Below are 16,582 nucleotides of genomic sequence, written 5' to 3'. Positions count from 1 at the left end.
ATTTGTATCCCAAGATCTGCCTTGTCCTTGGGTGTCCCAGATTAACTACTCCAACCTAGCTATGTATGTGAGAATAATTGTTTACATAGTGTGAATTTTTTGCATACAGGCACATTTTTGAATCTCCTTTTGAGTCCCCAGAGGCCTCCCTCCCATTTTTTCCCCTCTTCTGTACTGGTGCTTACTAAAAGACTAGTGCACGAGATTTAGAACCCCACTTTGAATCCTACCCAAGGTCGTTAAGCCTATAGAAAATCATTTTTTGACATGTATTTTAGTTGTGTAAATTGCAGTTTGCCTGAAACTGATTTTATTATTAGCCGCAAACTCCTGTAAGATGCCACTATACTGGAATGTGAGTGAGAGAATCCTAAGGTCTTTGAAGAGGTCTATACTAAATGGGCAGTTTTCTCCTTCATACAATATTCTTTTGCTCACTTCTTACCGAATGTGTTCTCTAATGTCCTCATTGTTAACAGGGGGTTAAATCCCTATCTTCCTCCCATTTTTCTAAAATTTGTGATGTATAAGTATTTTTCTTATCTACAATACCCCAGAAGTTAGTTGCACAAGAAAATTGGGAATGAAAGTACACAAAATTAATTAGTACTCTTGTCTCAAGATGCACTGAGTGATATCGAAGTCCAAAATCTGATAAACGGAGCCATTTGTCTTTCGATTAGCTTATGTAAAAAAAAAGAAGTTAATGAATTGACAGAAAACACAAGGAAACTGTTAAAGCAGACAACTGTGTATTTGGAGAGGGCTTTTCAAAGATCTTGTCATTCTTGCATCCGTATTCCAGCAAACTTACCTTTTAATGTTATCTGTGATAGTAAAAAAACAAAAACAGTTTTGAATGACTGGATGAAATGGTGCAGTGATGAAACATTGGATTCGTATTCAAGAGGACCAACAATAACCCATATGGCAATTCAAATTTGAATCTTCTGTGGTTTCCCTGAATCACCCAGAAGACTCATTGCAAAAGAACATGGCTGATTTCCTTCCCCAATGTGTTCTGTCTCTAATGACCTCACTGTTGATGGTGAATTGAAGCTTATACTTTTCTTTTCCATTTTAAACTAATTAGGACTTACACTAAAAATATAGATAAAAATTAAATTATTTTTTGATTTTGCTTCCTTGTCTTGGGGTCTGACTGACTTTCTGTGTCCTGGAGAAAATCTCTTTAGCTTGTTATCAAAAAACATCAGGAAAATAACTGATATTTGTTGAGAATACAGAACAAAATTAAAAATATATATTGTCAATCATTGCTACAAATGATCTATCTAGATCTGAAAACCCTTGTTAGCAGCAATACAAAAAAATAATCAACAAGTTTTACTGATGATCTACCTTGATTAGGAAATCATTGTCAGAAGCATGACAAACAGTAACATTCACTGCAAGTAGACTCTGATCTTCAAGCATATCAATAATTATTATTCTCTGACTATGATCAAGCTAAGCTAAGTTTTAAACAACTAGGTAGCAAGCACGATTTTATATAGTTAATTTATGGCGAACAGTATTGGCAGCAAATGTGTATTCTGAAGTGTTTGTAAGAGGAAAAGTTGATAAACGTGAATAAATTGTGAGTTCCACCCAAACTGGCTGTTCATAATTTATCAGTAGAAATCCTTGCAGCATAAATGTATATTTTGGGACCAGTGCTACTCCGCAGACAAGAAAAGTATATAAATCAATTATAATCATCAATGGAAAATCATTACAAGTGGATCTAGAAACAAGTGATGAATCACATTATACCCTGTGGCGATCTGATGGAAGGGTTTGGGTGTAGCAAATGCTCGGAAAATGCTAACTGCCATTGTGTAGTGCAAACAGTGAAGTACAGAGGACGTAATGTTATAGTGGGAGGGGAGGGGGGGCGTGTTTTTCGTGGTTAGGATGTGGTCCCCTTGTTGTTACACTTAACAAAACACTAAATACAGAAAGATATGAACACATTTTACAGCGTTGAGTACTGTGTACAGTAGAGGAACAGTTCAGACATGACAATGGCAATGGACCCTGTCATAAAGCAGCATCTGTCAGACAATAGCTGGCAATAACATTCTTGAAATGGAGTGGATGGCCCTGAGTTGAGACCTGAACTCAATGGAACAGCTTTTGGATAAGTTAGAATGTAGACTTCACTCCAGGCTTAATGTCCAATGTCGGTACATTCCCTGGTTTCAGCTCTTATGAAAGAATGAGCTGCCAATCCTCCACAGAAATTCAGACACCTCAGTAAAGTATTCTCAGCAAAATTCAAGCTGTCATGAAGGCAAAGAGTGAATACACTCCATATTAATGTCCATTAATATGTATCTGATTTCTTTTGATGCTGTAAGATACATGTGGATCTGATCACAATGCAGTGGTTTATCTTGAATATCTACTTTATCAGAGTCTGTACTTACTATGCAGTGTTGTTTTTCCCATTCTGTTACACTAAATGAAACACACTGAATGGATGATCGATATAATGTAGTATGTGCAGTGCAAAAGAAGTCACAGTAGGCATTACTGAGTTATAGCCTAGATGTATCTCATAAATCTAGGCTCAATCTAGCATTCCAACACAGTAAAATTAGCTTAAGACAAACTAAATAAGACAAAGACCTATTATTTGTGTTAACCAGACAGCACCACTGACTCACATTTCTGTGATTCACATATGATACATGAAAGGTTTTCTTAAAAGGATATAGCACAAAAACCAAACTGAGCATAAATTTCAAATAGTTAACTTTCAAATGAAAGTTTATTAAGATGCCACTTAAAGGTTACAGTAAGACATTTATAAAAATAATCAGCTTTTAGAACATAAAATAAATAATATTTCACTTAAATAATTTTGCTAATATTTATTTCGAAAATACTCTAACTCTATAAAAATACAGTGAATATTTTGTGGATAAAATTAAGTTAAGCATAACTACATAAACTTATCATTTACAACAGATTTCTAATACTCTTCTTCATTCAGTCAACAAACATATAATTATCTTAATAGTCATTAAACTTGAAAAAACACTTTACATTACATGTGTTTTCACAGACATACTGAGTTTTGTTGGATTTTGTAGTACATTCACAGATGAATGTGGGAAAAATGCTTTGTTCTCTATCATTCAATACAAGTCATCTTCTTTGAAAAATAAAAGAGAACATAATGACTAGTTACAAAAGTGGGCCATGCCAGCATTCTATTGGGTGGGGAGGAACTATTTACAAGCTGTTTTACATGTAATGTACACAGAAAAACAGCCACTATATCTAAATAATTTACTGTATTCTTTAAATGTGAGGTTCTGCTGCATATTTTGAAACATAAGTTATTGTCAGAATTTTTATTTGTCCACAGACTTGCAAAATTAGTCTGATTTAGGGTCATTCTAACAGCATAGTCATTAGTAGCACAATTACTTTCAACATCGATAACAATGAAATTATTCATTACAAAAACTAATTACAGCAATTACACACTACCAAATGAAAGAAGCAACTGCACCTTCATCACTTTTAATTTCACAAAAGTTGTTGGTTTTAAAAAGGGGGTAAAGAAGGGCAGTGGGGCAAGAGAATCAGGAAGTTTGTACATACTACGGATAGAATTCAAAATTTGTAATAAATACAAAACAACAAGTAAGTAGTGCTTTGGTGTCTTCCTATTCATAAATATTTCGTTGAACTCCTTAATAATTATTTCATTACATATTTTGGTTCTTGGAAGTAGTTATAATTAATGTGGATAAAAGTTCAAATTATTGCAAATGAACTTTGAATTTTTAATGCTAAATGTTATAAGAACAAAAGTTCCAGTTTTGTAAAGAGCTGGATTTGTAGCTGAAGCTTATTACTCATCTCAGTATTAATTTATATGTATCAATAATTTCTTTGATTTCCTCTTCTGATTCTTGTTTTACATCACTCACATCAATGTTAAGGAACTACATATCTGCAGCAAAAAGGAATAGGAACAATCATTTAAAACTGGATCTGAACATCTACTGATGTCGAGAAAGGCAGTTTGTTTCGTATGGGTTAATTTTGGAAACAATATCTTACTGAAGAGACCCATTCACAAATACTGTTACTATTAATGTATGGGCCTCTGGTGGAGTAAAATACAGGATGGCACATAAGAGGTATATGAGAATCCCCCCCAGGAATCATGGACCTTGCCATTGGTGGAGAGCCTTGCATACCTCAGTGACACAGATAGCTGTACCATATTTTATTTATCCATCCGTTGACAATAAATATTGTATGGATGTAGGTGCAACCACAATGGAGAAGTATCTGTTGAGAGGCCAGACAAAGGTGTGGTTCCTGAAGATGGGCAGTAGCCCTTTCAGTAGTAGTTGTAGCCTATCCCCGATGTTATTCAATCTGTATATTGAGCAAGAAGTAAAGGAAACAAAAGAAAAATTTAGAGTAGGAATTAAAATCCAGGGAGAAGAAATAAAAACCTTGAGATTTGCCAACGACATTGTAATTCTATCAGAGAAGCATAGGACTTGGAAGAGCAAAGGACTTGGAAGAGCAGTAGAATGGAATGGACTGTGTCTTGAAAGGAGAATACAAGATGATCAACAACAACAGCCAAACGAGGATATTTGAATGTAGTCGAATTAAATCAGGTGATGCTGAGGAAATTGGATTAGGAAATGAGACACTTAAAGTAGTAGTTGAGTTTTGCTATTTGGGCAGCAAAATAACTGATGATGGTTGAAGTAGAGAGAATATAAAATGTAGGCTGGCAATGGCAAGGAAAGCGTTTCTGAAGAAGAGAAATTTATTAATTGACGTGACGTCAGGACAAAGTGCAGAAAATGTTTAGTTTCGGGGAGTCTCTTTGATTTTTTACAGGTTAATGAGGATGTTCTGACCCCCAGATATGAACACTGTTGCTATTTACCTTCCTACTTACATGAGAAGTGGTCTCATCACTTTTCCTTTTACATGCCCATCCTGCCATTTTAATTGACTACAACATCGGTGGATGTTTTTGACATATGAGAGACCACAATTTAACTTTAAATGAAATGCACTTTGAACTAAAATTACATACTCACTCTTAGCAAACTGCAGAACACAAAATGCTTTATGCTCAGGAAGTTTGCGTATGTGGTAATGTACATGGGAAAACAACAAAGCAGTACTTGCACATGTGCTTATCTATAACTGTCTGAGTTACTCTTTAATTGTGACTTATTAGTGAACACTCTACAATGCTTACAGCTGATTATATTAAAATTTATTATTGGTACACTTTTATGGGCACCCCAAATTTCCTTAATTTGCTAAAATGACAACAACAATTACCCCAACATTTCTCCAAATACTTCTCTTTGTTAAGACTGACAAAATAAATAAATAAATAAATAAATAAAATGAGAAAAGAATAGAGAAGTGTCACAGAAAGAAAACACACAATAAAAGGTTTTGCTCATGGCAACTGGTGACATCATTGTGCACTATTTTTATGAATTACATAAAAGAAAGATATCATTGTGTTTCTAAAACAAATCAGCTGTCAGTGCACAGTTATTTTATTTTGCAAGAATTGTACTGAATCATCCTAGTATGTTGGGAGTTACAAATGCAAATGTGCTTATTACTCCCTCCCCCCTTCCCCCCATCTACCCCAGTCTCTCTCTCCCTGTAATACAATTGACCTAGTCACTAAAACCAACTAAAGTATTTTGGTTTCTGCAGACTGTGTGTTATTGACACAATATTTTTAGGTCATGCTTGATTCACTGCCAAGGTGTAATGATTCATTATCAGAGTCCAACACAGTTGAGATCACAGGGAGCTTCGATGATGATCTGGCAGGTAACCTGTTGTACAGAAAAAAACTGCATTCACACACAAATTTAAAATATCAAAGTAAAAATAATTACTTTATTTATCAGTATAGTACTACATGAAATTAACACACTGGCCACAGATGGTTTTGATATACTCTACCTAAATAGAAATATCATTATGTGTATATATCAACAATGTAGAATCAAACTACAAATATCAGTCTCATACTGGCAAGGGGTGAAGCACTGAGAGCTGTGCTCAGCCATCTGATACAGGTTTTCTAGAGCTCTATTAGTGAATGCTGTGGTGATTCCTTAGATTAGATTATATTCAGTTTTCATTCCATAGACCCAAAAATGAAATAATTCTTGTGGGTGTAGAATACATCAGAAAGCATAACATAAAAAACATAAAACAACAGAATATAATACTCACTGCCTTGATCATCTGTCAGAAGATTGTCAAAACAGGTAAATTAATTACAGTAAACAGGACCTGCTAATATGTACAAAATTAATGCTGTATCAGAACGAAACAGTATAGCAGAGATGCTGAGTTGCACATAGGCACAACAAAAAGACTGTCACAATGAAAGCTTTCGGCCAACAAGGGTGAGCAACAGCAGCAGGGCATGATGGGTGTGGCAACTGGGTGGGAGTAAGGAGGAGGCTGGGGCAGGGAGGGGGAAGGATAGCAGGGTAGGAGTGGGGGACAGTGAAGTGCTGCTGGGGAGCATGCAAGGACGAGGTGAGAGAGTGTAGAAAAGCTAGGTGCTGACAGGAGGTTTGGCGGAGGGCAGTGCAGAGGTGGGGCTGGATGGTGGGGGTACCCGAAAAGGAGAGAAGTGAAAAGACTGGGTGCGTTGGTGGAATGAGGGCAGTGTAGTGCTGGAATGGGAACAGGGAAGGGGTTGGATAGATGAGAAAAATAATTAACATAAGTTGAGGCCAAGAAGGTTATGGGAACGTAGAATATATTTCAGGGGGAATTCCCACCTGCACAATCCAGAAAAGCTGGTGTTGGTGGGAAGCAACCATATGGCACTGGCTATGAAGCAGTCATTGAAAGGAAGGATGTCGTACTGGACAGTGTGCTCAGCAACATGTCATCCACTTGCTTCTTTGCCACAGTTTGTCGAAGGCGCTTCATGCAGACATACAACTTGTTGGTACTCGTGCCCACATAGAAAGCAGCACAGTTGTTCCATCTTAGCTTGCAGATTATGTGACTGGTTTCACAAGTAGCCCTGCCTTTGATGGGATAGGCGATGTTTGTGACCAGACAGGAGTAGATGGTGGTGCTGGAAGGATGTGTGGGACAGGTCTTGCATCTGGGTCTATTACAGGCATATTAACCATGAGGTAAGGGGTTGAGAGAAGAGATTGTGTAAGGATGGACAAGTATATTGTGTAGGTAACAGCTTTATTTTCATAATATTGTTACATTCGATCCAGGATTTTCCGTTATTTGATTTTTGCCTGACAGCTTTTCTTCAATCCTAACCCACTGGTGTTTTCCTTTGTTACTATTTTCTAATGCATTACTACGAGCAATTTCTGCCCTTTTTTCTCTTCTTTCCTATGTTTCTCTTGTCGCATTACAAACCACACAGCTAAAAGACCAAAAGACCATGCTGATTGTTGGTGCAGCATTTCATGTCCCACATTACTCCCACCAATATAATTAATTCTATACCTTCAAATTAATCACTCTCCCTGCGTCACTCTCCTGTATCTTCACATGTTATTTCCTGCAACTTTTTGGTGCCACATGATCTTGTCTCTCATCCTACAAACCCCTCTCTGCCCCCCACTCTTCCTCCATTCTATCCTAGTCCGCTCCCACTAATTTCACCTCATCCAGTCAAATCTGCCGCCCCCCTTCTTCATGCTTATCCACCCTCCGATCTGCTACGCACAGTCAAATATTTTACTATTATTATTATTTTTATTATTATTATTGTTTGTATCTTATCTTTGATCTTACTGTGAATTCACGCCAATTTTAGTGAGTGTTCGCCTTTTGCTATCATTGACTCCTTCACATTTCATCTTGTTTCCCCCATTTTTGTCTGTTTCTTCCTTCTCACATATTTGGGTGTATTTTTGAGAATTTATTTGGATGTAATCCTATGTTATTTATATATTTTTTTGCATTTTTCCCACCACCTTGGAGCCTTGCTCCTTTAATCTGTGCCAATAAAGAAAAGTTTCCTTATCCCTAGCCAGAACACAGTACCACTTACTGTTCCTACTTTGTTGCTTGGCTCATGGAATTCCCCCAAATGGCCATACCATCAAATTATCCATCTCTGGCTGCCATCCCTTTTTCCATAATGATCTCCATCTGTTCAGATTCTGCCATTTCTTAGCCCTCGCCAGCATGATCCAGCAAAACCATATCAACCAAGCCCAAACCTTCTTGCAATACCTTCTCTCCATCCATAAAATTTTCCTGCTATGCAATCCAAAATTCCTGGAACCCATAACACACACTGAAACTCTTGCCCTCCAGGAACTAGAGCAACATGCACAACGATCTCAACAAACCCTTCACCCTGCTCACTTACTACTCCCACTTTGGAGTGCTACTGTCCACCACCTCTACAATGACCTCCAAACCTTCCCTATGTCCCCTCATAGCTGACAAACCTTGTCTCGCAGACCTGCTACTCCTCCAAAACTCCCTCCCACCACCTCATAGAATCCACAACCTAAACAGACCCAAATCACAATTATGAACCTTTCCTCCAGAAGCCTTAGTCCCACAGAAATACCAGTCCTTTCAAAAGGACCTTTTGCCCCACTCCAAAATTCAATCATGCAGGACTTGTTAAAGACCTTCTCTCCTTCTCCCGCTCCCTACAGTGGAAAACTTTTTGCCACCAACCTACCAATCAGACTCAACCAAAGACCAATGTTGAACCCTGCCTGACTCAGTTCATCCTCCATCCAATTGTGATCCACCTGCACTGCTCCAAATCACCCTGTTAAACTTTCCAGAATTTCTTAACCTCAAACCTTGCCTCACCATCAGTCCCCAAATCCCTCAACATGTAAACTAAACTTACATTCGCAGAAAGAACCACAGTCCACCATCTAAAAACTTATCCTGACCTTATGATTCTACTTGCAGACAAAGGCTCCACCAATGTTGATTTGATCTGCAAGGATTCCTGGCAGAAGGACTCAACCAGCAGACAGATACATCCACCTACAAACCTTGCCACAGTGACCTCATTCCAGAAATCCAGCAGGATCTCCAGTCACTACTCAAATCCTTAGGCCCACCCCAGAACCTCTCCCTGGAGTCCATCTCTCTGCTCACCTCTATAACTCCCTGCACTACTACCTTTTACATGCTTCGTAAAGTCCATTACCCCAACCAACCAGGGCGCACCATTGTGGCCAATTACTGTGCCCCCACTGAGAGAATCTCTGCTCTCGTAGACCAACACCTTCAGCCTATTACCCGGAACCCTCCACCACACACCGTCAGGTGGCTTGCGGAATATGGATGTAGATAGATAAAAAACCTACCCTCTTATAGACAAGATACCAACCATTTCCCCCACCGACTGACTCTCCACAGTTCCTGTCCCTTTACCACACGATGCCCTGCTCGTCACTATTGATGCTACCTCCCTTTACACTAACATCCCTAATGCCCATGTCCTTACTGCTACTGAACACTACATTTCCCAACGCTTGACGGATTCCAAACCAACAACCCCCTTCCTAGTTGCCAAGACCAACTATATCCTCACCCACAATTACGTCTCCTTTGAAGGCATTACATTCCAACAAAACTGGGGTACAGTCATGAGCACTCGCATGGCACCATCCTAGGCCAACCTATTCATGGGTCATCTAGAGGAATCCTTCCTAAACACCCAGAATCCTAAACCCCTCACCTGATTCAGATTTATTGATGACATCTTTGAGATTTGGATTGAGGGTGAGGACACCCTATCAACTTTTGTCCAGATCCTCAACAGCTTCTCCCCCATTTGCTTCACCTGGTCCTACTCAACCCAACAAACCACCTTCCTAGATGTTGACCTCCACTTCAAAGATGGCTACATCAGTACCTCTGTCCATAGCAAACCTACTAAGGACATGCAATACATCCACTTCGACAGATGCCACCCATTCCATACCAAGGAGTCCCTTCTATACAGCTTGGCCATCCATGGTCATCACATCTTCAGTGACCAGCGGTCTCTCTCGAAATACACCGAGGGTCTCACTATGGCCTTCAAAAACCTTAACTACCCTCCCAACCTCGTACAAAAACAAATCTCCCATGCCATATCTTTCCAGTTTCCCACAGCCTCTCAAAGTCTCACCATTCAGCCACAGAGGAGCATTGTCTTCAGAACTCAGTACCACCCAGGACTGGAGCAACTGAATCTCATTCTCCGCCAGGGTTTCAACTACATCTACATCTACATCTACATCTACATCTATACGGAGGGTACTTATTGTACCACTATCTGATCCCCCCTTCCCTGTTCCATTCACGAATTGTGCGTGGGAAGAACGACTCCTTGTAAGTCTCCGTATTTGCTCTAATTTCTCGGATCTTTTCGTTGTGATCATTACGCGAGATATACGTGGGCGGTAGTAATATGTTGCCCATCTCTTCCCGGAATGTGCTCTCTCGTAATTTCGATAATAAACCTCTCCGTATTGCGTAACGCCTTTCTTGAAGTGTCCGCCACTGGAGCTTGTTCAGCATCTCCGTAACGCTCTCGCGCTGACTAAATGTCCCCATGACGAATCACGCTGCTTTTCGCTGGATCATGTCTATCTCTTCTATTAATCCAACCTGGTAAGGGTCCCATACTGATGAGCAATACTCAAGAATCGGACTAACAAGCGTTTTGTAAGCTACTTCTTTCGTCGATGAGTCACATTTTCTTAGAATTCTTCCTATGAATCTCAACCTGGCGCCTGCTTTTCCCACTATTTGTTTTATGTGATCATTCCACTTCAGATCGCTCCGGATAGTAACTCCTAAGTATTTTACGGTCGTTACCGCTTCCAATGATTTACCACCTATGGTATAATCGTACTGGAATGGATTTCTGCCCCTATGTATGCGCATTATATTACATTTATCTACGTTTAGGGAAAGCTGCCAGCTGTCGCACCATGCATTAATCCTCTGCAGGTCTTCCTGGAGTACGTACGAGTCTTCTGATGTTGCTACTTTCTTGTAGACAACCGTGTCATCTGCAAATAGCCTCACGGAGCTACCGATGTTGTCAACTAAGTCATTTATGTATATTGTAAACAATAAAGGTCCTATCACGCTTCCTTGCGGTACTCCCGAAATTACCTCTACATCTGCAGATTTTGAACCGTTAAGAATGACATGTTGTGTTCTTTCTTGTAGGAAATCCTGAATCCAATCACAAACCTGGTCCGATATTCCGTAAGCTCGTATTTTTTTCACTAAACGTAAGTGCGGAACCGTATCAAATGCCTTCCTGAAGTCCAGGAATACGGCATCAATCTGCTCGCCAGTGTCTACGGCACTGTGAATTTCTTGGGCAAATAGGGCGAGCTGAGTTTCACATGATCTCTGTTTGCGGAATCCATGTTGGTTATGATGAAGGAGATTTGTATTATCTAAGAACGTCATAATACGAGAACACAAAACATGTTCCATTATTCTACAACAGATTGACGTAAGCGAAATAGGCCTATAATTATTCGCATCTGATTTATGACCCTTCTTGAAAATGGGAACGACCTGCGCTTTCTTCCAGTCGCTAGGTACTTTACGTTCTTCCAGCGATCTACGATAAATTGCTGATAGAAAGGGGGCAAGTTCTTTAGCATAATCACTGTAGAATCTTAAGGGTATCTCGTCTGGTCCGGATGCTTTTCCGCTACTAAGTGATAGCAGTTGTTTTTCAATTCCGATATCGTTTATTTCAATATTTTCCATTTTGGCGTCCGTGCGACGGCTGAAGTCAGGGACCGTGTTACGATTTTCCGCAGTGAAACAGTTTCGGAACACTGAATTCAGTATTTCTGCCTTTCTTCGGTCGTCCTCTGTTTCGGTGCCATCGTGGTCAACGAGTGACTGAATAGGGGATTTAGATCCGCTTACCGATTTTACATATGACCAAAACTTTTTAGGGTTCTTGTTAGGTTGTTTGCCAATGTTTTATGTTCGAATTCGTTGAATGCTTCTCTCATTGCTCTCTTTACGCTCTTTTTCGCTTCGTTCAGCTTTTCCTTATCAGCTATGATTCGACTACTCTTAAACCTATGATGAAGCTTTCTTTGTTTCCGTAGTACCTTTCGTACATGATTGTTATACCACGGTGGATCTTTCCCCTCGCTTTGGACCTTAGTCGGTACGAACTTATCTAAGGCATACTGGACGATGTTTCTGAATTTTTTCCATTTTTGTTCCACATCCTCTTCCTCAGAAATGAATGTTTGATGGTGGTCACTCAGATATTCTGCGATTTGTGCCCTATCACTCTTGTTAAGCAAATATATTTTCCTTCATTTCTTGGCATTTCTTATTACACTTGTAGTCATTGATGCAACCACTGACTTATGATCACTGATACCCTCTTCTACATTCACGGAGTCGAAAAGACTACCTCTCGTCATGCACAGAAATGAGAAATGTCCTGCCCGCTATCCTTCCCACCCCTCCCACACTGGTCTTCTGCCATCCACTAAACCTACATCATATACTCGTCCATCACAATGCAATCCCTGCTCCCTGCCTTACCTCGTGGCTCATATCCCTGTAATAGACCTAGACGAAATACCTGTCTCATGCCTTCTTGCACCACCACCTACTCCAGCCTGTTCACAAACATCGCCTATTCCATCAAAGGTAGGGCTGCCTGTGAAACCAGTCACGTAATCTAAAAGCTAAGCTGGAACCAACTTTTGTTAGTCATTTTTCTCACCCACCCTGCCCCTTCCCTGTTCCCATTCCAGCACCACACAGCCCTCATTCTATCAATGCACCCAGTCTTTTTACTTCTCTCCTTTTCTGCTAACTCTCCTACCCCCTCCCCTGTCCTCCATCTAACCTCCCGACTGCACCTAGCTGCCTACCCTCTCTCCACCTTGTCCTTGCATAATCCCCAGCAGCACTTCACTGTCCCCCACCCTTACCCTGCTATCCTTCCCCCTCCCTGCCCCAGCATCCACCCAAGTTGCCCTTCTCATCATGCACTGTTGCCGTTGCTCGCAGTATGGCTTCAGCTGCAAGAGGCTGCAGTCGTGTGTGAGAGTTAAGTGTTTGTATGTGAGTGTGTATCATCTATTTTCAATAAAGGCCTTGTTGGCTGAAAGCTGATATTGCGACAGTTTTTTCGTTGTGCCTATCTGCCAATCAGTATCTCCACTATAAGTTGAGTAGCAACTTTTCTTTTCACAATATTGTTACATTCTACCACAATGAAACATAGTTATGCACTTTTAATAAATTTATCATACACAAATACCTAATCTTGACTGCTGTGATCAAGTGCCATCAAAACTGAAATCTAACAGACATTTTTACTTAAGCTTTTCTAACAGTCGCTGTTAAGATATTCATCTATACAGTACATTACACAGCTGCTTCAATTCCAACTACATCACTTTCAAATATCACATGATTTAAATGTCATATATTGCCAAAAAAAGAAGTACGTCCTTTTAGAGGCTTCTGATTCACTCAAGATTCATGGTTGCAACAGTGGATATGGAGTACATGAAATAATTACATTTACACATAACAGCACAAGTGGTTCTGAGGTATCAGGTATCAACCCATGCTGAAACACCCACATTAGTATGTGGTGCAGCCTCCATGGATGACAGTGCAGGCACTGACTCTGGCATTCAGTTGACCATACAGATGGTGAATACTGTTCTGGGATACAATATGCGATGCCCGTTCTACCTGTTCCCATAGTTTTGTACACGTTGTTGGCTGATGAGTCGCATGAGTCACTTCTTGCCCCGCCATATCCCACACATGCTCAATTAGAGACAAGTTCGAGAATCATGCTGGCCTGGGAAGTTGCTGCACATCATGTAGAACATGTTGGGTTTCACAGGCAGTGCGTGGGTGAGCATTATCCTGTTGGAAAAACACACCACTTTGCCACTGCATGAATGGCAAAAGAGTGGCTCTAACAACTTTCTGCAAGTACCGAGAGCTGGTTACCCTCCCTCTTTCCCCCTCCCTCCCAGAATCATCAAACGTGAATTAGAGTTGTAGCTTATTGCACCCCAGACCATAATGCCTAGGATGGGACCAGTGTGTCTTGGACAAATGCACCCAATGAGACAGTGCTTACATATCTATGTTGTACGTACAAGCAGTCATCACTTGCCGGCAGGCAGAATCTGCTTTCACACAGAAGACCATGACATGCCATTCCATCTTCCAAGTGATCCTCTGATGGCACAGTTGAGCCATGCACATTGATGTTGTGGCATGTATGGAAGACGGGTATGTGGTGTGTGTACCCACAGCTCCACTGCTAATAACCAGTTCACAATGGTTTGTGTTGACACATCTGGGCTCACAAGCCCTCTTAACTGCACTGTGGTAGCCGTACGATCTGCCACTGCTGTCCTTATGATATGATGATCCTGGCAGGCATCTGTGCTGAGTGAATGTCCAGAATCTCATCTACTGGTGTGAGAATGTTCACATGACCACTGTTACCAGCATCTTTGTTAAACTGATGCTGCAGGTCCAACTTCTCTAGCAATTCTCCGAAAGGATCATCCCGACAATAGGGAGACCACAACTTGACTCCTTTCAAACATGCTCAGTTGGCTGTAGGGAGCGGAGTGCACCTCTACAGCATAGTTGCTGCTTGCTTCACAGGTCTGCACTACACAGAGCCTTCTGGCTGTGAGTATTCCCTAGTAGGGGATAGTCACAGATGGCACTCTAGCTGCTACACTATCTGTTGGTGGATGACATTGAAACCATTATCAGTACATCTACTATCCCTCAAGTGGCATATTCCATCATCAGATCAAAATCAAAGTTGTCATTCTAGGTGTACTAATCCTTTTTTCCTGCAGCGTATTTTACCTCGATTTCTTGTTCTACTGAGTATCACATGTTTACACTTTGCCAATCCATATAAAATAATTCCAAAAACATTCCTGTCAACAATAGAGTAACAATAAATTTGTATGAACATACAAACAATCACTACAGCAGTATGAACGAAACAAGAGATGCTCTGATCACAGTATGGTGTTCCACATTAAACGAAATTGCGACTACACTATCTTATGTATCTTTTACAAAGTAACTGCATGAAAAAGAAGTGAAAGAAGGATGTTATCAGATATAATCATATGCAATGTAAATGATTTCATGAAATTCTTAAGCTAAGCTTTACACTACTTTTGTATCCAATTCTAAAATCAGCTTTTTTCTTTATCTCATTAAAATGTAATTTTTTTCTGTGTTGCAGTGATAATTTCAGTGAATATTTTATATGTTATGGATAGTGACTTACAAGTCTGTAGCTCATTATCTTGTATGTCCGCTTTTCTGTTAATGAGAGTAATGACAGCATTGCAGTTTTGAGGAATTGTCCCCCTTTGCAAGCATTCTGTAAATAATTTTAAATATTCCTTTGGTGTTACTTTTCTCCCAGAGGTAGGAAATAACTGTTCCCAAAATCAGAATAAGTTTTTTGCACTTTTGCCTGCATACTGGCAGCACTTAGAATGTTGCCTTCTGAAGGTAAGTAGTAGATAGCTTTTCTCTCTCCTCATAGTTTCATAGTTTTCTGACTTGAATTTTCCTTTTCTGACAGAACATACTGAAGAGCAGATATGGACTCATGTCATACTGTGCTAGTATGAAAGACTGGTCTTAAACAGAGAATTATAAATATCCCTGCACTATGAGCCTAAAGCTTACAGAACAGCAATGAGAAATACATCTATTGTGAAATTGTTCCTGGCAGCACAACTTATGAGTTATTCAGATTCACTTTAGTTATTTCCCATAAAATCTTCACTTAACCCTTAATTACTATGGATTGTCTCTCAGACTGCTACAGTTTTTCGTCTCATGATATTTCACACAACCCTGCAATGTGAAATGGACTCTTCTGTCTATCTTCATACTGGAGGCAAGCTACACATGCCAGAACTCTTGCACTGTTGTTGCTCTTTGTTCCTTATTTATGGGTCTTTAGAGGTCTCACAGTATGTACGATAGTGTTTGCATGTCATTGTTCTGTTGAATGCTACCATTTCTCCATAGTGGAGGAAGCTGGACCTTCCATGTGACATGTTTTACATAAGACAAATTACCCTCAAATTAAGAATTTGGTGACAGTGATAATGACCCTGACTTTGAGATATTTAATGATCACAACACTAATTCAGAGTACAAAACTGACAATGATGAAGATGTGAGAGCTGATGACAATGGAGAGGCTTACTACTTTGGTCAGAACAAATGTTTTCACTGGAGAAAACAGCAGCCACCAGCTAATGTAAGAACAAAAAGTCTCAGAGCAAACACTGTTCCTTTAGGGGTATTGAACCTGTCTTTTACCCAAGACATTTTAGATGAAATCATTCCATGGACAAATCTGAACTTATCTAAGCTTTCAGCAGTTTTGAAATTTGGGAATGAATTGGTTTATAGCTTATTTGCAAACAACAGGAAAGGCAGAGGTGTTTTCAGATACCTGTTACTATAGAAAGATTTCTGTATTCATTATCTGCAT

General features: G+C 39.9%; 1 protein-coding gene across 3 annotated transcripts in view; it reads right to left on the bottom strand.

Annotated features, from left to right (window-relative positions):
- Window positions 1–5,669: 5,669 nt before the first annotated feature.
- The window catches only part of LOC126183893 (uncharacterized), a 115,526-nt gene continuing 104,613 nt past the window's right edge, over window positions 5,670–16,582 (bottom strand). For 2 of the 3 annotated variants that reach the window (XM_049926228.1, XM_049926239.1), the window contains exon 7: window positions 5,670–5,861. In XM_049926228.1, the coding sequence (XP_049782185.1) occupies window positions 5,762–5,861 (100 nt within the window). In that variant the 3' untranslated portion in view covers window positions 5,670–5,761. Of the gene's footprint in view, window positions 5,865–16,582 lie in introns of all 3 variants that reach the window. The other variant, XM_049926219.1, reaches the window with a different exon arrangement.

The sequence above is a fragment of the Schistocerca cancellata genome, chromosome 1 (genome assembly GCF_023864275.1).
Source record: "Schistocerca cancellata isolate TAMUIC-IGC-003103 chromosome 1, iqSchCanc2.1, whole genome shotgun sequence".
In the NCBI taxonomy this organism is placed as follows: Eukaryota; Metazoa; Arthropoda; class Insecta; order Orthoptera; family Acrididae; genus Schistocerca; species Schistocerca cancellata.
The sequence above is the reverse complement of the archived record's forward strand: the minus strand, read 5'-3'. Positions and strand labels throughout refer to the sequence as shown.